At 40.3% G+C, this 22,578-nt stretch overlaps 1 protein-coding gene across 3 annotated transcripts in view; it reads right to left on the bottom strand.

The window, feature by feature from the left end:
* Positions 1-4,772: 4,772 nt before the first annotated feature.
* PDE4B (phosphodiesterase 4B) overlaps positions 4,773-22,578 on the bottom strand; it is a 346,320-nt gene continuing 328,514 nt past the window's right edge. For 2 of the 3 annotated variants that reach the window (XM_065410138.1, XM_065410140.1), the window contains 9 exons: positions 17,472-17,565; positions 12,657-12,835; positions 11,830-11,928; positions 11,518-11,682; positions 10,473-10,572; positions 9,526-9,680; positions 9,290-9,412; positions 8,143-8,325; positions 4,773-5,138 (listed from right to left, as the gene is read on the bottom strand). In XM_065410138.1, the coding sequence (XP_065266210.1) occupies positions 4,773-5,138; positions 8,143-8,325; positions 9,290-9,412; positions 9,526-9,680; positions 10,473-10,572; positions 11,518-11,682; positions 11,830-11,928; positions 12,657-12,835; positions 17,472-17,565 (1,464 nt within the window). Of the gene's footprint in view, positions 5,139-8,142; positions 8,326-9,289; positions 9,413-9,525; positions 9,681-10,472; positions 10,573-11,517; positions 11,683-11,829; positions 11,929-12,656; positions 12,836-17,471; positions 17,566-18,327; positions 18,376-22,578 lie in introns of those variants that run through there. The other variant, XM_065410139.1, reaches the window with a different exon arrangement.

Raw genomic sequence — 22,578 nt, 5'->3', positions numbered from 1 at the left:
CCCAGCAGGGTGGCAGCCCAAGCCAGGAGCCTGGGTGGCAGCCCAGCTTGGAGTGGGGACCTGGCAGCAGCAGCCACAAAATTGACAGCCAACAGCCACTCTAAGGAACGCAGCGTCTACACAGACACTGTGCTGCCCTAACTACACTGACGTAAGCCTTCCGCTTCTCATTGAGGTGGTGTTGTTGTGTCAGCACAGCAGGGGTGTTACATCGGTGGGAGGAACATTTCAGTGTATACGCCTCCACTGTTTTGTCGACAAAACTGTGTAGTGTAGACAAGGCCTCAGGCTCACAGGGCTCAGGCTGAGAGCCTGTTTCATTGCTGCATAGACTTCTGGGCTCGGGGTTGGGCCCGAGTTCTGGGACCCACACCCACCCACGTTGCAGAGTCCTGGAGCCCAGGCTCCAGCCCAAGCCTGGAAGTCTACAAAGCAATGAACCAGCCCCTGCAGCCTGAGCCCAAGTTGGCTGGCACAGGCCAGCTGTGGGTGTCTAGTTACAGTGTAGACATACCCTGCGTGGCTCAAAAGCTTGGCCCGCTCACCAAAATAAGCTGGTCCAGTAAAAGATAGTGCCTCACCCACCTTGTCTCGCTCCTATCCTGGGATCAGCATGGCTACAACTACACTACACACAGCTGTTTAACAGCACACAGGAACACTGCACAGCATGTGAAGAGCTTCTTCTGATGAAACTGCAGGAGAACTATAGGGAGACGATATAATCGCTTGATTGGAATAATGCCAGGATATGGGGGGGGGGGGGGCGCTAACCTCCCCTCTACGCTTACAAAACATGCATGGGGGAGCCTAATGGCCTCATTAACTGGTGCCCCTTTAGCAGCACAGAGTGCTTAACCCTTGCTGGGACTGAGGAGGAGGTGGTGGGGGCAGCCAGCTCCAGGCTGGAAAGGTGCACCCCAGTAATTCCTGCTGCTGTTCCTATGGCAATTCTTTGGAGGCTGGTGCCCAGTGTCCTGCCTCCCACTGGGCACCCTCTGTGCCAATATCCCCTTGCCCCCCACCCAGGTGCCGGTGCTCTCTCCCATCCCCTACAGCACCCTGGCAGCTGGTGCACTGCTCCTGTCCCTCCCCTGGGCCAGGTTTTCCATGGGATCCACGGTGGCTGGAAGGCAGGACTGGGCTGGGTCAGGAAGTCCTACCTGCACTCCAGTGCACTGTGCCACTACAGGTTTCAGAGTAGCAGCCGTGTTAGTCTGTATCCGCAAAAAGAACAGGAGTACTTGTGGCACCTTAGAGACTAACAAATTTATTAGAGCATAAGCTTTCGTGGGCTACAGCCCACTTCTTCGGATGCATATCATCCGAAGAAGTGGGCTGTAGCCCACGAAAGCTTATGCTCTAATAAATTTGTTAGTCTCTAAGGTGCCACAAGTACTCCTGTTCTTTGTGCCACTACAGCCCCTCCTCCAGTCCCACTATCATCTCCAGTCAGCTCCCTCACATGAATACTCAGCATTTGCCTCCCCAAGATACTTGGGGGGTGGGGGGGAAGGGAGGAAACAGAGCCTCCCCCCAAAAATTTCCATAGCAGGGCAGGCGTGGATGCTAGGTTCCCTCCATGCCCCACTTCCATTGCCTGCCTGGAAGCTGCAGTCAAGGGAGCAGTGGCGTTTGTTGTTTCCTTATGCATATTCTCACCTGAAAGTTGATTTTTTTTTTCCTAAAGAAAGTTTCTTGTATTGATTGGCCTCCCGAGTTATTAGAGCCATGAGAAAATACAGTTTTTTTCCACTGGTTAAGAAAGTTTTCAGATGCTATTTTGTACTCACAAAGTCCTTCCACATAGTCACATGACCTTGAGTCCTAGTGAGGCCTGTTTGAAGCCATTTCAGTTAGAAAGAGTTCACTGTGCAGTGAAGTACTTTGTCCTCACAGTTACCGTAGCTCCTACTCACTTTCCAATATCTGCACACGATGTGTCTTCAGTGAGTGACTATCCAAAAAAGCAAAAAGTTTTACAGTTCAAGACATGACAGGTAGTAGGGGGAGGAATCTGGAAGAAAATTCAGGGAGAATATTGTTATTCATTGTAAATTGGTATTTAGCTTGTAATGTCCCTAGTCATGCCATCTAGTGTCCAGTTAAAGAACCAGAACAAGATGTGCCTTATCATCATTGTCTGGAAGAACTGGGTTATGTGTCTAATTTGGCTGATCACTACACTATTGCCAACTCTCATGATTTTATACCAAGTCTTGCAATATTTGGGGGTGTTCTTAAAACCTTGGCACCTGTAATCAATTGGTTATGAGAGATTCTCAGCTTTTATTTAAAAAAAAAAAAAGTAAATTTCTAGACATCATGATTGCAGAGAAAAATGTGACCAGTGTGAACCTTAACGGCTTAAAATCCAGAAGACACAAAAGGACCCCCAAATTATTTTTTGTAAATCTCATGATTTTTAAGCCAACCGCATAAGATTTTGGGCACCTGACTTGTGATTTTAGAATGCTTCGGCATCGGAAAACTGTTACTCTAAGACTCAGGAACCAGATTCTGAAACCTGAACAGCTTTGTGGGACCAGAATTGTCTTTGGTTTGTGGTACTGGATGGTGTGGGCAGCCACCCTGTCAGTGTTACTAAGATGGGGTGTAGAGACCCTATGCAGCATTTGACAGAGAAAAGGTTAGAAGCCTTTCTTAACAGGTGTCTGCCCACACTGCAGGAATTGCGACAGAACCAAGCCATGGAAGAGGCTAAGAGGACTGATCACAGCACTGATGATTTTCACCATCGGGAAGGTTAAAGGTGAATAAGGAAGAAGCGGGTCTCTGAGTGCTGGACACTTGTCCTGAGACTCTGAATAAGTAGAAGACTGGCCAGAGAATGTCTGTGCTTACAGATTCTGGCTATGCAAGTCTTGGTTTGGTCTCTGGCTGCAGAAAGCTATTATATGTGGAGGCCTGGTTTTTATTTTACCATGGGAGCTGGTCAGTGATCATATGTTAGCCTACTCCCAGGGTAGGCTATAGCGACCTTAGTTACATTTTGATGCTGCTTAGTTATTTCACATACAAAGTTGTTGATAAAAATAAACAGCCAGAAGAGCCCCAGTCTAGGTCATGCTTTCATTTATTCACTTCATATAAAAATCTCTTAAGAATGCATCTGAACACAATATATAATACTATAACATACATTGTGTGAAACTTTTGAAAACAATAAAATAACCACCTGGAACAATGCAGTGTTCAACAGACATACAAACCCATTGATCATGCACAACTGTGCTAGTCTCATCAACTATTTAGTCACAAGTTGGACCAAAAGCTTGAAATATATTTTACAAACTGAGATTGACACCATTAATGATGCCTAACAAGCTTTGTCAGAAGAAGCTTCACAGCACAATTATTACATCAGTTCACATTTTGTCATAGAAATTCACATTGGGTTGTTCATATACTGGAACATGACATTTAATAGTTGGCCGCATTCACAGGGGGTTTCCGTTTCAGTAGTTTAAACAGCTCGTCCTATTGCCCCCACTCCCAGTCATAAGATACAACTCTTCTTAACTCATCATGAAAACGAAACTCCTGTGAGCTAACGCCACCCAAATGCCCTTTATGGGTTCCGTATGTCTCTTATGCTATGTTCAGGTTCTTCTATTTTATGCAATATAAAAGGTTACAAGAAAAAAAGGCAACTCTTATCCAGAGTTTTCTACACAATTAACACCACCGTTGACAGGTAATGTTAATTTATATAAATTAATAACTTACAAAACATTACATTATATACAGTCAGTAATAAATACACTGTTATAAACAGTAATGGACGTGTTAGAGCTCAAGGCAGTGCAGGAGAAGGATGATGGAACTAAACCTAGGAAACATGAACTACAGGTGAGAGAAACACAAAGATCCGAGCGTGCAACTTCCACTGAGCAAAGAAACCGTCAAAGGGAGAACACACATCACACACTGCCTTATTACACTTAATTGTATATGTACTGCATTGTGCTAGAAAAACAGAACTACCCTTTAACCTGTGCACAACAAAAGTGAACCCTACTGAGGAAAAAATACTGTTGTACATAGCAAGCAAACAGAAAAGATGTGCAATGGTATGAAATGACTTTAAAAGATCATCTGGAGATTTAACGAGACTATTAAAGGTGCAGCAATGCAAAATCGTGGGTACCCCTTCTGTTTAGCCTGTAAAAACGATTAACCGCAATAAAGTGACAGATATTGCCCATGAGAGAAGGAAGACTATTTCTTTTAACAGGAAGAATCAAAAAAGTATCCACCAATTTTGAAACACATTGTGTAGAGTTTTATACTAAACTTTGTGTATTTAATAGGCTCTTGAAAAGACGTGAAAGTGTTTACAAAAAAGGCACACAGGTCCGCAGACAGGTGGTTAGGTGGACAGGTTTTATATGTAGAGTTACTATTCAGTAGTTTCTATCAGTCTAACTGGTATAAATCCCAAAACCTTAACAGTATAAAATCTCTCAGTTCTGTGTCGTTCACTTTCAACCAGTTCAGTAACAATTCAAGCTGGCTCCGGAACAACACAATGTTTTAAGATGACAAGGTTTAAACTACAATGTAAATCATCTGTTAATTTCCTGAGCAATCATTCCATACACGATCTTTAACCTTGACTCCAATCTCAAGTAGCTGAGAAGATCTTTTAGCCAATGTTAGACACAGGCCTAAGACCTAGATCGCAGGCTAGTCCTACAAGACAGCTTGCATGCTCATTAAGTGTTTAAAGTTCACCTACATACAGTACATTATGTATCAACAGGTGACATATCTTCTGTCACAATTTCTATATTAGCTTCTTCTTGTGATTCCCTTTTGCCCGGGTCAATCACACAGAGTGTCTTTGTATTGCTAAAATAGCTGATACTCTCACGCTCCTTTTCAGGTCCATCTGAATCCTCCTCTTCAAGAGTCAGTTCAAACTGGAACTTCTCCATTAGACCCTGACAGTCTCTATTCCGTTCATCAAGGGGAGGGGAGGGACTTTGAGGTATCATACTCTGGTACCAGTTCCTATTGTCTTCTAAAGTATCCAGGATGTCTTGTGCGTCAGGCTGCACTAGGTCCGCCCAGGTCTCCCAAAGTGGATGGACGATGTAATCAATGAATCCAACCTGAGAAACAAAATATTACACAAACATTACAAATGACTGATGCATTTTTTCAGAAAATATTCAACACCACTAAGGACCTGATTCTGAGAAGCAGCCTTTGGTTTTGCTGCAAATAAATGCATCAGACTGGGCCCCCAAACCCAGTGTCTAAATGGCACCATTTGCACACATTATGCCTCTGCAAAATTGTACCGACAAAAATGAAAGTTGGCTTGAGGCCTTTTTTAACATCAGGCCCTAAGTGAAGGTTTAATTAAAAACAACGGTCACATGGACATTCAGAGATAAGGCTACCATTATGCCATCCCATAGTGAACACGTGATTATAAGTAGGCTTGCTGTTATCTTTCTTTGGCTGACTCCAAAAAAACAACCTGTTGTGGTGCAATACTAAGGCAAAACTCAGGCTTAGTTAATCTTTGGGAGATAGAAGGCTTCGCTGTGGCTGCTATTTAAATGTCACCTCCCAACTGTTACTGTACAGAGGTACCTGAAGTAACAATATTGATTTTTCTTTTTTATGGCAATCGCAGTGCAATTCCCCTTGAGCATTCATTTGGCTGGCAGCTGTGAAAAAGCCAACGTTCTTAGATTGACTATCAGTCCGAATTCTGAATGTTACTGCTTTTATAGACTTCAATTTGACCTTTAATTATATCTTATTATCGCATGTAGCTTGTGTGTGATGACTTGTTTTCTCTGCTTTGCACCTTTAAATAGAGAGATGTCTCTCCTTTCTGTTGCAGAGGTAGCTGCTGTTTTTCTGTTTGGATGCAGCCTACTACAACTTTCTTTTTTCTTTCTTAAGAGTGTACAAAACCAAATGAAGGACCCACGACAAAAACAATCCCTTGTCCACAGTGATGGTATAATATGTATGCAGGCCTCCTGTGGTACAGATGGATGTGTCATTGATGGAAATAATGATGGTCCAGGTTGGGTCTGTGAGTCCTTCAGACTATTGGCAAGCAAGCTCTGAATTGGCTCACTTTTTAATTGTCTGACAAACAGGACGTACAGGATGGAGAAAACTGAATGGCCATAAAGAGGATTGAAATTCTTCCATCTTGGCAGAATGTGTCACTTGACTCCGCGCACTGCTGGACAACATTTCTATGCAGCAGGAAAACGGCTCTCTAAGGGGCCAGACTCAACACGCGGATGTTTGCTTTGGAAATCACATATGCCTTCTTCAGACACAACAGGATGTCAATAGAACCATTATAATTCAATTGTAACATACTGTTGCGGCAGCTTAAACAAAAAGGTGATGAAAACTTCCTGCAGCACATGTTTGGAGGCACTTTTAAAGTGAAAAAACTCCAGTATTTTGGTTATTGGATAGCGGGGTTCATTGACATTATAAAAGCTCCCAATATTCATAAAGGACTAATGGTCACAAATGTTGCAACTTTTAAATGAAACAAACAGTTAATTGTTCATCTAAACAAGCATCTCAAACAACCAAGCAAATGATTTGCCTGTTTCTGAAAAGAATATTTACAAGATTTAAAAGGACATTATTTAGTACATTTGAGAATTTTAAATATGTTTGTATTTGTCATTCTTTCTATTTTAGGCTCTTTTAACTTCAAAATGTAAATGCCTCTCTCTGTTGATGCATTTTTTTTCTTGTTCAAATGGTTGCCATTCTGTTCAATTCCTGATTTCCCTGCACAACCACAATCCATGTTTTAAAATCTCTCTGAAGTGAGAAGACGGAGCAGAACAACGCTTCAACACTGCCTCAGGGGGCACATGGACATTTCCCTGCCAAACTGGGGTCATAGATTGTTGTTGGGCTAACAAATGAGCACAGATTTTTTTCAATGGTGACGTGAATAATTTTGAAACTACGTGGTTTAGCACAGGAGGACATTTAGAAATAATAATGATCAACTTTGTTAATTATTTGGTCCCACAAATCCTCGGCAATGTCTTGTTCAAGCCAATTAAATAAGTAACTGAGGCACCACTATCTAAAGAGCAGAATGTGCTTTAGTCAACATAAGTCGTTGGGCTCAACATTGGGATGACTGGGTTAAATTCTACGGCTTGTGTTATACAGAACACACTACATGATCTAATGGTTCCTTTTAGCCTTAAAATCTATGAATGAGAACAAGGGATGTGCCAATGAGTTCTCACAAAGTAAGAAATATTCCAGTCTTCAAAGGAGCCAACTCCTTTTTAAATATTTGTATTGATTTAGATAAATACTGCCCTGCCTTCCCAATCCCCTCCTCCCAAGACTTCCAACAGGCCCTTAAGATTATATCCTGAAAAACTGTGGGTTTCCACAGGTCTGACAGTCCACACTGGGTTGGCTGCTGTCTACAAATCTTTCCCAAAGCATTCTGGAGTGGATCCTGACTCTGGAAGTCCCTAGACTGTGCAAAATGTAAAGAGACTAGCCACTAAACAGAGACTGCCAAAACTTTGCTGACTTGGCAGGATATTGACCAATTTTGGAGGGACTCATTGAGGACCAAGAAGAAGGATGTTGTGAAGGATGAGAGAAGAATAGTAGATGGGGGAATCTGAATTGCACCTTCCCAGTCAGGGGGATCAGATAGATTCCCGATTGCTTCTGGAAGTAGGAACACAAAAAGAGAAGGCTAAGGCTGCATTTGAATGTAAGGCAAAGTGAAGCAGGAAAGAGAACACCTAGAATGGTCACGTAAATCTATAAAAGCTTCAAAGACATTCAGGTATTTGGGGTTTATCAGAATCAAACTTCTGAACCTTTGGATATTTACCTATTCCACTGAAAAAAACCTGTCATTATAATTGAAAAGGCAGATGACCCTTGAGCATATTAAATGCAGCAAGAGGATGCCACGCCCTTAATAAAAATATCCAAATCAATGAAAAAACATTTGGACCAAACTCATCCCTGGTGTAACTCCATTGATGAAACCAAAGTCACACCAGGAATGAACTTGGCCCATTCAATTTAAAACTACAAACTGAAACAAATAAAATATACCCCAATGTAAAGTACCTGTGATTTCTCCACGGAGGCTGTGTGTTTGTCACACATTGGACTAATTTCCATTCCTCTCTCTCGTTCTTTGTCTCCCTGCTGGAAAAATTCCTCCATGATTCTGTCTGTCCACTGCCGATATAATTCCAGGGATTTTGTGGGATTACTCAAATCTGCACAATGTACCATATTTCGGAGAACCTGAAATTACATTAATAAGAAAACTCATAAAATCAAGTGGAATAAAAGAAGATTTCAGAGCATACCTGTTTGTTTAATCAAGAACACTTTAATCACAAAAGTCTATTATGCAACATCCTATGAAAAAGTAACTTCTCAAAAATTTCTTCCAAATTACACTAGAGATTAGTTGTCAGGGTCTTTTGTGGAAGCACAAAGGGCACTGTGTGCCAAATCAGCTAACTCTATGGCTATACAGGGTGCAGTTGCAGTACGCCATCACGTAGGTCTGTTCTTGAATGCAGGTGCTTCCCACCATTCATAATTTCTTCTCTAAATTGAGCCTTTTATAGCTAAATAGCCCTGCTCTATTAACTGAATAACATCCCTTATACACAGACAAAATGGATTTGATTAATTGTGGACAAAGGGATTTACAGAGAAATGGAGTGTTCTATATTTTACAGCAACTTCTGTCTCCAGATTAACAGCTTTTAAAAAAATGAATTGTGATCTTTATGTTAAACCAGTGATAAGGTGGGAGGTTTTTTGGTGAGCTTGTTATTAAATGTCTGCCACCAAAGTCAAGGGAGGAATGGGGTGCTTTCCCTTTCTCTGAGAGAGTAAGCCCCTCTTCTCAATACTCTGAGACTCAGTGCTGTGGGTTTTTCTATGCATTGGGATATTCTGGGGCAGATCTCTCAGATACATAATAGAACAACTTCAACAAGAGAGAGAATGAGAGAACATTGCAGTGCCTAAATCCATCCTAGGGCTTTCCTGTACCTCTTTGCTTCTCTCCATGGTATTGAACAGTAGCAATATGGGTCCTACAAGCTTTGAATGATTCCTAAAAAAGTTAGCACTGAACTTTGCAACAAATGCCAAGACTATTACCCAGAGTAAAACTATGCAGCATGGTTTCTTCAACGAGGAATAAACTGTGCAAAATGACAAAAATCTAAGGAAAATTGCAATCACATACCTGTATACGATCTGTATAGTTATCCAAAAGGAGAACTCCTGAACTTGTCACTTTCTTAGTTTCCACCATAGTCTTTAGATCTGCCAAAAGGCTCATATGTTTGGACATATCTGTTGCCAACACCTTTATAAAAGAAGAAAACCTTGTGAAGTAAATGCAGCAGTGCAAAAAGGCGATTTTTCTCTTTAAGAACAGCAGTAGGGATAGCCAGAGTACAGTAAGGGTAGAATTCTCACCATGTCTATCACCATTTTCCTGAGAGTCTGACGCTGTTTCTTCGAAAGGTTCTGGAAGATATCACAGTGTTCTTCTTGCAGCAGTTTGAAACCCACAGCAAGATGGTGGTTTTCCAAGACAGATTCATCATTGTACATCAGAGCTAGTTCAGAATCTAGTAAAGAAGTGTGAAAGAAATCAGTAAGCATAATGCAGGATTTCAAACAGGAAATCCTTCTGTTGTGCATTGAAGTCTTTAGAATCATTTAAATAAATTATTAAAAACTACGCATGCTGTGTTCTACTGGTTTTCTTTTTGTTTCATCAGAGCCAAATAGCGTGTGGTATTCTAATATTAACACTCGTATACAAGTACTGTAATATACTCATTATTATTCAGTTTAATTGGTAACTAGCTTGAGATGAGAGAAAAAAATGATCTTTTTGTCACTAACAATAGAAAGCATAAAACATGCAAAGAAACTTTCCAAAATGGAGCCATACAGTTGTCTTGGAACTAATACATGTATTTAGCATGTTCCAAAGTAGACTATGAACTACAAACACTAATCTTTGGCTTTATCATCATCCATAACAACAATAAAAATATAAAATAAAATATTATGGATTATTTAGTTGTCTCATATTAGTTATAAAAGAACTGCCCAAGTTCACACTAATGACTGGAAGACTCACTGTGAATTAGTACTAGGAAAATAAACATGATTTATGTCACAAAGAGACCACATCACAAAGTTCACTTGTTTTTTTATTTTGACAACAGTTTAATTATTGCCCAGTTTCATGGTGCGCTAGTAGACTACTGCAGAATATTGCACAACAGTAACACAGTCTTAAGGAAGTAATTTGAGACCTTACTCTGCTATTAAATCTTTGTTGACCAAGGGAGAGAGTGTATTAGATTTGCAGATTAGTGTGGTACTACTGTATTTAAAACCAGACTTACTTGTATTAATAAGAAATTGGTTGGAGACACCAGGGTGATCCACATCATGAATTGCAGCTGCAAAAATAGCTGCAAGGATTTCCAAATCTGTGAAGACAGCCTAGGAAAAAATGAACAATATGAGCATGTGACCACAGCCTTTAAACTATAAGCTCTGAATGGTTTGCATGGAAAATTGTTAAAACTAATTGTCCTTGTTTTTAAGATTTAGCCTCCCATGAGCAAAATGTTTCTGCTCAGAAGAAAGCCCTTCAAACAGTACATGCACTTGTTACTGAAAATTATTTAAGGTATCTTTGCCCTAAGTAAACTAAGCCCTCAGAAAAAGCAGTACAGTATACTACTTTTGCAATATGAATGGATGCTGAAGCAGAATGCATCAGTTTAAGTGTTCTGCTATGTATTTTAATGATCTTAAAGTGAAATCTTGAGTCTGTGAACAAAACTCCAATAGTAGATTTTGAGGAGTTGAGAGTGGACAGAATTTCATCTACAAACCAGAAGTAAGGACAAGACATGGAATTGACGCTCTGAACCTTGTATGGCGCTGGAATGCACAACCACTAGCCCACTGGTTAGCTCAAGATTACACACTTCAGTCATTCATGCCCTCTGTTGCCTTCCAGCAGTTAGGTTTCAGGGCCACCAATACTGCATATAGCTTCAATTAATTCACACAGAGGATCTATATATTGAAATATCCATTCAGATATCCTGTTTATTGCTTTAGAATCAGGGCTGACGAGAGGGGGAGGGGGGGAGCCGGTACAAATTACCGGGGCCTGGGGCCCAGGGCCCAGCTTCCCCCCATCTCGTTGGCCCTGTTTAGCCGGTCCGCCCTTGCTGGGGGACCCGAAAAAATTCCGGGCCTGGCTTCCCCGCCCTCTCATCGGCCCTGTTTAGACGGTCCGCCCTTGTTGGGGGGCCCGAAAATTTTTTTTCACCGGGGCCCGAACCCGCTCTCGGCGGCCCTGTTTAGAATTATCCAGTCAAATTACTTCAATGCCCCAATAGAGATCACTTTGTTAAAAACAGAACAACTTACATCTAATGCAGGCGTAGAAAGAAGAACGTGTGTCGACTGGGCCACATCAGCAGCATGTAGGCTGTTATGGTAGGCTACATCGGAATGGTAGTGGTCTTCCAAAGTCATCATGTAAGTTACAAAGGTGTCAGATGAGATTTTGAATGTTTTTAGTAGATCTCTCTCCTGTTTAATAAGTGTGAAAAGAATACATATTAAACATGCAACCAAAGGTGTCCTCATACACATATTTTAGGAGTTAACAAACCAGAAAACAATCAGAAAACATACAAGTGTTGTAAAAGAATAGCAAATGCATGTGGAATCTCTAACCTGAAATATGGCATACATAATACAGGTGAGGGGTCTGCTGTGTGAATATCTTGCAACATTAAATATGTTAAGACCCCATTTATTTAGATCCTCCAATTCCTATAGAAAAACAAAAACAATAAAAGAGAATAGTTACAATACTTTAAAAATGCATGTGGGAGCATGTACCACACACTATCATATCTATCAGTTTAATCAACTCCTCAGTATTTTCTGAAAGTTTAATAAGATGATAATTAATATTAATATTATATCAAAGTACACGAAATGTAAATTAACACTGAAGATTCTATGTCAAACCACTATTAAGTGGAGAACACATTGCATTGAGTCATAAGGGAATTATTTTCGGTGCTGTCTCGTGTAGCTGCAGGAAACTCTAGCAAGAAGACAAAGGCAAAGTGTCCAATGGAAGACATGGCTGAGCTGTGTTCACCAATGCCTAAGACTTTACAGTTCAGAACTACTTAGTCACACCCTTCTCCTTCTGATCTTTTAAACTATTCTGATTAAATTTCAAAGGCCTGTACACACATAAAAATATGCTCTAGGGGCCTGATTCAACTCCCATTGAAAACATTAATTAAGACTTACAATACTCTTGTCAGGTAGGTAATATTTATTCCCATTTTACAAAAGAGGCTGTCAGGTTAGGATAAGTGACTTGGTCTACTAGTTCAAACAGATGAGAACAGAACCCATGAGACCTGGCTCCCATTTTAATGCTAAAGCTAGTAGACAGCATCATCTTTTCTCTCTTTCCAGCTTCAATAAAGATTTAGAATGATATAACTTCAAGGATGTTTTTGTACAAGAATCATGCACACCTTGGCCAGATGGTCTTCCTTTTCTGTTTTCACACCAAACCGCGAAATGCTGGTATTGTTTAAGCTTGAACTATGCATTAATTTTTTCACTCCACTGATCTGTGTCATGAGCTGCTGTTTTTTCTTCTTCTCTCTGTCTTTCTGTGTGGGAGAGGGAATCTCCACATCATTTTGTTTGTCTGCGAAAGAAAAATGGTGAAATGATTCAACTACACGGAATCAGGACACAGCAAACTCTCACTTTAAAATCAACCATTTGGAGACGCTCCATTAAGTTTTAATTTTATACACATGATAATTTTAGAACCTTGCAACCTACTTTAAACAATCACTCCTGAATATTTAAAGTATTTTAATAAACCATTAAAAATCACATTGAATTTAAAATACTACATTCAAGCAAACAATGATTATTGTAAATTAAGACGTTATTACTCATTACCAGTGTCTTTAACATAGTAATCATTAATCATGAAAGGCTCATACCCTCAGGTCTAAATCCACTAGTAACACAAATGCTGGTCTAAGATCTTATGCTGGTGTAAAGGATGTTAGTGATCTTAGGAAGAGGAGGTCAAATTCACTGTTGGTGTAACTATACTAGTATCAGGGTAGTTACATCAGAAGAGAATTTGGCCCCTGATGAGTATAGCAGGCTGTCAGAAACAGCTGACTCTCTCCTCTTCTGAGTGGAGCTGCCGCTGAAATTGAAAGAAGGATGTGTCCAGGGTAGTCGAAATCTAGGCTGATTTCCACCTCACACAGATTCACCCCGGAGGCCTGGTGTATTTTAAAGATGGCCCCTCCTGATCTAAACCTAGTGCAGGACAGCAACATAACTATTGTCTGCCCTCCACTGTAATGGAGCTTCCCTTTGGGCTTTGCTGGGGCATGATACACCATGCAGTTATCCTTTATGCCTGCTAACACCAACTTTGCTTAATTTGTGCAATAGTCTATTAGTGTTTGTATAATATAATGTCCACCCTTTAGATTAATTCCAATCATTAAAAGTGAACAAAGTGTCCTACAGTACACTGAACTAATTTATGTCCTTAGATTTGTGTAGAGCTACACCTCTACCCCGATATAACGCGACCCGATATAACATGAATTCGGATATAACGTGGTAAAGCAGCGCTCCGGGGGGGCGGGGCTGCGCACTCTGGTGGATCAAAGCAAGTTCAATATAATGCGGTTTCACCTATAACGCAGTAAGATTTTTTGGCTCCCGAGGACAGCGTTATATCAGGGTAGAGGTGTATTATTGACTTCAACGGGAGTTAAGCACACGTAACTGGGGAGAGAATTTGGCCTGCTGTGCATTGTTTTAATAAATAAATCTATTTACATAATTAGTTATTGCCTTTCATTTAATGGAAAACAAATAATTTATTTATTGGATTAAAATGAAGAAAGAATGGCACACGACTTTTGTAGGGCGCAGTTTTCGTGCACTTGTGAAATAGATTATAATTCCCTTGCACTTTTGCAGATCTGATCATCTCTAAAGGAACTAGGGCATTAGCTGTGTTTTCCTTTACTTAATTAAAGTTCTGTGTAATAAGAACTACTATTGTGTCTGCAACATTGCAATTAAGAAGAAAGACATTATTCACAATGACTGTCGATTTGGCATCAATGGGTGTTTCCCTTGCGAGTAGGCACTGGACCAACAGAAGTATTTCCTATATACAATCTCCTTAGCAATGTTGAGTGCTAAAGCAGGACAAAATGAAGATCCTAAACAAAAACCTTGTTACTTGATAAAATAACTAAACTCATTAATTATGTGAATTTTTTGAGAAAAATCCTTCTAACAGGTCGAGCTTGCTGATACAGAATAGTGATGGAGATCAAGAAACAATAAAAATTAAAACCTGTACTTAACAGTAAAAGGTTTTAAGGTTAGTGATCTAGCTACATACAGTATACTCATGTTGCTAAGTGGCCACCACAAAATATTACTTCTTATGAAAATACTCTACTTGAGTTTAAGAATGTATATTTTTTACCTTGATTTAGAGTACTGGAGTACCTGCCATTCAACAGGCAGGTATTGTAAGTAGTTCATTGATTTTAAAATATAAAAAGGTGCAGACAGATATTCTGTACCTTCAACACCACATATTATGGTTTCTAAAGACTGTTATAATTCCCACTCCCACCGAGTTTTTATTGTTTTCTATCAGTCCTACTTGTGGTCCCCTTTAAACCATCCAGAACATATGATCACCTGAGAAAGTGACTGTCATCTCCTCTATGATTCTATGGTCAGCCACCAAAGGTTTAGCAATTTATTCCACAAAGTGTCTGTTCCATGTGTTCTTAAAGGCAGTCTATGAGTATATATTGCTAGTAAAATTAGCTACTACTCAAAACCTGTAAAATATGCTGCAGGAGAAGTCCAAGTATCTGAGATGAGAATCACTTCTCTAGAAAGCAAATACAAAATCAGGGTCTGGTCCTGCAGCTCTCTCACGTGAGTATTCCAACGGTGCAGGGTTGGGCCCTTAATGTTTATTGTATGAAAGCCTGTCATTAGCTGTTATCACTAATCCTATAATTACCACTCACAAAAAAGAACCACTCTCATTTGGGATTGGATTCATACTGAAGTTGAAAATAAATTACTTTAAAAAATCACATTCTATAGTGTAGGTCTATATTTAGAACTTCTGCAGCATACAAAACGGCACAGAAACAGATGTTGCCGTTCCACGAGGCTATAATTCTCTGATGAGATGAGAAAGAAAGGGAGCAGCTATACAGTTTGTCACTGCAGAGGATGGCATATAGCGAAAAAACATTTTTTGGTTGTTGTAAATCCATCTAGATAGGGCCAAGATAGGGGTAAGAATACTCTTCCCCCCTTACCCCCCAGTTTGGTCATTGATATGGATCCAAAACCTGCTGCCCTTACTCTGGCAGAATGCCCATTGACTAAATAAGGGCTTCAGGATTGGGCCATTAGTAGCAAATTTGACCCAAAGAAAGACACAGTGAGTGGGGCATCTCTACACTCCCCGGAGGACTTACTGTACCGCACTTAGTGAAGTTGCACCTGTTTGAGCCAATAGTGAATTTGGCCCTCTGACAAATCAAGGCTATGATATATCATGCACCTTATTCATACCATGAGCTGTTCATAGCTGTATGTATGTGTTCCTTTGCGCATTCTGAGCATTACAAAACCATTCCCCTGTTTAATTTAGGGAAGTGAAGAAGCAGTGTTTTCTTTTTTTGGGAGACACAAACAAGCAACCCCCATCCTAGAAGTACTGTTCATCTAGAAATCTAAGGACACACCTAGGTCCCTTTTTTTGGGCAGACATTAACAAGCAATCCCCATCCTAGAAGTACGGTTCATCTAGAAATCTAAGGACACACCTAATTTATTAATTTAAAAATTAAAAAGCTTTATTTATTTATTTTTAAAATGAACAATCAAGTTATAATTCGTCCCAGTACGGAGGGCATGCACATGGCCCTCTGCACCACATACGCCACTGACGCAGGGCTTAAGTGGTTTGGTGGCCCCTACATTCCCTTGTGGACGGGAGTGAATATCACCATTATAGAATAAGTAGCAAGACATCTTCTGGAGTTGTGTTCCATGGGAATATCTGTGTTCTCTCCTAGTGACAAACAGTAAGCAGTAAGATCCTCACTTGCAAAAAATCCATCAGGAAGAATCTGTAAATACCACTGATGACAATGAGCCCACTATAATGCAGCACGTTGCATGCTCTCCAGCTTCAGAAGTAGATTGTTGGATTTCAGCTGGCTAGTCCTGCTTTACTTTTGGCACTATTTAATATTCTGGGTGTCCTGATGAGGCGTCTTGATAAAACAGAGCCAACAGATTTCCATAAGGTAGCTACAAACAATTATACTGATTATTAATAATGATGTGCTATGTCCAAAATAATGCCGTATCTTGATCCAAGTGTAAGCATTTAACTGACATAGGGAATTGTTTTACAATATCTGGCCAGGAATATTTGTATGTGTCAGATCATTTCTTCTCTTTGGGTGAAATTCACCCCAATACAGAGGTTCCATATAAGGTCTAATGCACCACTTAGTGTTAAGGGCTTAAGTGGGACTTAAGTGTTGCATCGGTATTTTGCTGAACTTCTGCTCTTTAAGAATACTTACAAATTCTAAAACTGAATGTGAAGCATTGACAGCAAATTACTTGTTGTGTAACAAATATAATGCAATCACATAGGGCCCAACCCTTTAAACACCTTATTCATGTCCATAACCCCAACAGTTCCAACAGAACTACAAATGTGAGTAAGGTTATTCTTGGGTGTAAACGTTTTCAGGATCAGTCCCAGAATTAGCAGTTGTAAATTCATAAATACATACAAAGTGGCATAGAAAATGACTAAGACAAGGCTGTTTACTGTCTGAGAGGGCAATCATGCAATTATATGACAAAAGACGTGCAAAGAAGGGAAGTATTCAGCAGTATGTGTGTGACCTTGTCCTTTACATAAGGTCAAAAGAAAATCATGCATAATGCTGCTAACAGTCGGTTCATGAAATCTTTTTGAAAACAGAAACATTTTGTTAGATTTAGAGGAAATTATTTATTTTGAGGAAATACTTATCCAAACATTGTTCTATTTCCCCCCATTATATATTTGAAATCTAGGCCACTTACCCCAAAAGAAAACATTTCAGCAATGTTTTGTACAGGGTAACTATTTTAAAGAATGGACACAAGTACAGGCTAGTGGCTAATTTATTTTCCATAAAATCCTATTCCTGTGGGATATGAAAGCTTGGTGTGAAATGTCTTACCCAGGAAAGTGTTTGAAATGTATTCAGACACTTGGTTCCCGGATCGGCTCATCTCTGAGAGGTGTGTCAGCTCCCGGTTTAGCATTCTCTTGAACTGTAGAGAAATAAAATAAATAAATAAATAAAAAGCTCACATCATTCTGAATGCCGTTCTACATTAATTTAACTGTAACTTTATTACATGCAAATCCATAAACAAGATATTGAAAAATAAACTGTGTAGATGTTTAAAACACAGTCAGCACCATATGGTTGAATTTAGATAATATTCAGCACTGTCGGAATTGGCAGATTCCTACTGTCATATTAAACTGACAATAATGAATTTCTAACAGAATGTGCACATCAGGTTTTGCTGATGAAGGAGAAGACTATGTTTTACGCAATTTCTCTCAAAAATTGAAGTCCTCTACTGGTTTTCAATTCCACATTTTAAATATATATTTGCTCTGTTTTGCTATATATTTGCAAAATAAAGGCAATTGCATACATTAGGAATGCATGACAGAGGAAAAATATATTGTAAATCTAAAAAAGAAAACATGTATGCTTGGATATAGTACATTACAATGCAGGATTATAAACATGTTTTCATCCTAATATGCACAAAATGATATTCCTAATTTTCAAGTTAAACTATCTTTATAACAATATTATTCTGTCCTCTGAAGTGAATTATCAAAAGGGAAAAAAAAAACATTACATGTATATATGTTGCATTTACAGTATGTACAGAGATGTTATCTCTTACTATACAGTATATATAAATAACTTAACTAGCATATGCTTTATGTATTTTATATCCTAGATTTGTAATATATAACACAGTCATTTATAAATTGTCTTCTTAACCCACCTTGATGTAACCCCAAGATACAGATAACAAATAGTTTGCTTCAGGCATTTTGGAAAACTCCACAACAGAATCAACAAATCCCTTATGAAGAATTCACAGGTCAGGTAGAGGAATTCCACAAGAACAAGAATGTCCCAGTTTTCCAGTCAATAAAAAGCTTAATATTCATAAAAGCCAAAAGATTTGAAAAAACATGGTTTTTGCTAATCCAAGCCAAAGCCAAGCTTTGCATTCGATCTTTGCAGAAGAGCTGTATGTGGGTTTATTTGCTGGCAGAACAGAATAATGAAATCAGGGATTGCACGAAGAAGCAAGAACTAATCCAAATGCATTCAGCTAGATGGCTTGAAGCACTTATGAATTATGAATAGTCCTGGCTGCTTAGCTGGCTGAAGGGGGTTCCCACTCCAGATTAGTCTGGCTCAGCTGCGCTATGCGGGGAAGAAATGATGGTTGTTTTTTGAGGGGTTTACCAGCTATAGCAATACAGCCATGTTTTTCAAAAGGAAGATTAAAATGGAGGAAGCCCTGTGCATATTTAAATAAGTCAAAAGTAGGCAGCAGCCTCCTCATCTCAATCTCTGCATATGTTTTAAAACCCTCATCATTTCAGAGACAGATGATTTTCAGTGCAAATGTTCACAGAGATTTTTTAAAACAGGATTGCTAACTCCTTCCATAGTAACCCTGATTTTGATTTACATTTCAGATCTCTAGCAAGATAAAGGGAACAGGGAATGTTTTCAGATGATAAATTATCATATCTACACATTTTACCTCTGTTACAACCATAGACCGTAACCCTATGATATGTGTCTACAAAGCACAATTTAAAATTTCTATCAATTGCTTTGAATTGCTACATGAATGCATTCACAATCTCATGTTATAGACTTCATCAGAATTTTCATTGACATTTAAGGTTGCAATGCAATTAATTTATTAGAAAACAATCTGTTCTGTCAGTGAGAAATCATAGGAAAACCACTATTTACTGTGTATGTGATGTAGATCAGAGTAAGAAATCACTAGTGACTATAAATATTCATACTGCTTTAGGATTTTATTGCTGTCTATTATCTGTATGATGTCACACATCATCCAGACAGGATTCCTAAAATACAAGTGAAATTTTAGGTTTGAAATGATTTCTGTTCTCTGACTGCTTTGAATAAGTGTTATCAGTGCTGACTGGGATGATGTCATATGACTTTCTCTATGTGTGTTAGGGGACATACATAGAGGGGAAGCCTACTGCTGTAATGTAACCCTCTGCCCCCACCAATATACAAGCGCTCAAGTACAGCGAGGAAAAAGAATATCACAGTAACATGGCAACAGTACCACATGATAATCTCCTTTACTGTGAGGCTTCCCTTCCGATTGTAATCAAGCATCAATAATAGCCTTGCTGCAAGAATTCTAGCACTGTTTGAGAATTCTAACACTGCTTTAAGGAAAACGAAAGCTAGTTTCTAAAAGCTTTTAAAACACTGGCTTTAAAAAGAGAACCATGAGCAATTATTCTATTCTGTGTGACATTTACAAGCCCAAAGAATCACAATAACTGATTTTCCAGGTAACTGTTTTCAAACATCCACCTCTTCACTGCTAGACGGTGTTTTTGGTGAACACCACATTAAATAAGAATTTCCAACTGCTTGCAATGGCTATATTTAAGTCCCTGATGGATTTAGTGAAATATAAAGTGTTGTTCATTCATCACACGGAAATATACTTAAATAAACTGAATTATTTTGTCATAATATGCCTATTTGCAGGGTACTACTCAGCAGAACTAACAAGTAGCACATACAGGGAGGTCTTGCAATAGGTTTTGGTGCCCTGCTGGCCTATCCCACTGAAACTTGGTAATAAAAAAACAGAACATTTTTGTATGCAGTGTTGTTCTAGCCATGTCAGTCCCAAGATATTAGAGAGGCAAGGTGGGTGAGGTAATATCTTTTACTGGAACAACTTCTATTGGTGAAAGAGACAACCTTGTGAGCTTACACACAGCTCTGACATGAAGAAGAGCTCTGAGTAAAGCTTCTCTCGCTCACCAACAGAAGTTGGTCCTGTAAAAAACATTTTTTGAGCAGTTATGCAAAGGCCTCTTGTGGAAAGTCCACAGAGTGGAGACTCCATTTTAATTAGGGCAGTCTACCCAATGCTGTCCAACCAGGAGCCACAAGAGGCCTCTAGGTCACAGAAGCCCCACCCAGGCTGAAATGCCAGTCTAATGGACTGAGGTATGGAAGGGAGAATGAACAGCTTCGGACTGCTGACAGAGCTCACTGGGGTAGTTGTGGAATCAGGATGTCTCCCATGTTTATCGCAACTCTGCCTGGCACACATCACAGGTTCCCCTCTTTCGCTTTTAATACAGGAAACTTCCACCTATTATTCCACTAACTCCCTGTACTTCCTGCACACACACATACAAAGTCTGCACACCAAAGCTTGGGCTTTGCACCCACCCATAGGTCAGAACCTGCTCACAAAGCTTCTCTTCATCCCTTGCACACAATCATTTGGAACAGGGGATATTTAACACTTGAGCAAATGAAAGTGTGAAATCTGTTTTTAATATTTTTCAGTTACTCAAGTCCAAAAGTTGAGTAACTGGTGCCACTTCCCTTTTACCAAGTAATGCCAGCATGGCAGAAGTTTAGGCATTATTCGATTGGACTCCTTACCCTCACCATCTGTGATGCTTTATCTCTAGACAATCTGTCCACTTGTACCAATGTGTTCTCCAGACAGTAATGGGTTAGTTCATAAAATGTTCAACCACTTTAACTACTGAAGATCAGATGAGTCCTCTATAATTGGTTTAGACAGACAACCATTCGTGCAAATGTCCAAATCCTATTCCCTGTGGCGAATGAACAGCACCAAGCAGGGCCGGCTCTAGGATTTTTGCCGCCCAAAGCAAAAACAATTTTGGCCGCCCCCCGCCCCGTTCTTTAATTACCCCCCCCACCCCGCCTCAACTCTGCCCCTTCCCCAAATCCCCAGCCCTGCCTCCTCCCCCCAGGTTCTCAAGCCTAGGAGGGAGGGGGAGAAGCGGCGCCTGCGCCGCGGCCACTCGGGATCTCCCCCTCCCTCCCAGGTTTGAGAGCCTGGGAGGAAGGGGGAGACTCCGAGTGGCCGCGGCGCGGGCGCCGCTTCTCCCCCTCCCTCCCAGGCTCTCAAGTCTGGGAGGGAGGGGGAGCAGCGGCACGCGAAACGGCCGCTCGGGATCTCCCCCTCCCTCCCAGGTTTGAGAGCCTGGGAGGGAGGGCGAGTAGCGGTGCGCTAGCGGCAACGGAGGTGAGCTAGGGCGGCCGGGGCACATTTTTAGGGGCGGCATTCTGGCGCCGGCCATGCCGCCCCTAAAAATGTGCCGCCCCAAGCACCAGCTTGTTTTGCTGGTGCCTAGAGCCGGCCCTGGCACCAAGGAACCCACTAATCAGAGTATAGCAAGAATCATCCATAATTGTGTGGGCTAGAAGTGAAAGTAAAAGCACTGAAGATAGATCAGCTAACTGGCTACCACCCACAGCCAGCTTATGGAGAGAAACAGATCAACACCCGCAGAGCACAGTGTCTGAAAATGCCTGTTAGCAAGAAACATGTATTTTTCACTTTAAAAGTGACTGGAGGCAGGGATATTGTCACATGGCTTTAGGCAACTTTATGTGGTGTGTCAGTGTCACCGGTCTTTGGCACATGATCGGTTCACTCAGGAATATGTCATAAGATCCCGGCAAGGGGGAGGTGTGACTGATGCTTGATGTGAAGGTCAGGAATCCCAGAGCTGTGGGCATGCTGGGGAATTACTTTCAATTACTAAATCTCCTTTAAGATTCATGTCAGCTGAGAGAGGTTAAAAGTCTCTTGATCCAAAATCAAGGAACTACCAAGCCAAAACTTGGGTTTTTTTATAATTATAAACAAAAAAGTGAGGAATTAATGCACACTCGCCTATCTGTGTAATCACAATGAAAAGTAAAGCTCTCATAAAAGAGGAGATGAGTTCTAGCTCAGTGCTTGAAAACTACACATTGGCCATAATCCAGCAAAACATTTCAGCACATGCTTAACTTTAAGCATGGAAGTAGTCCCATAGACTTCAAGCGTCATGTTAAGCATTTTTTGAAGGATTTTACTGGATCAGGGCCTTTATCTATACAAAAGAACCACCACAATCAGGTGACTGTAAAAATGATTTTCAAACAAAGTTGTGTCAACAGGATTTTATAGTAT

The sequence above is a fragment of the Emys orbicularis genome, chromosome 8 (assembly GCF_028017835.1).
Source record: "Emys orbicularis isolate rEmyOrb1 chromosome 8, rEmyOrb1.hap1, whole genome shotgun sequence".
Classification (NCBI taxonomy): domain Eukaryota; kingdom Metazoa; phylum Chordata; order Testudines; family Emydidae; genus Emys; species Emys orbicularis.
Note: the sequence above shows the minus strand (reverse complement) of the source record. Positions and strands in the feature narration are given on the sequence as shown.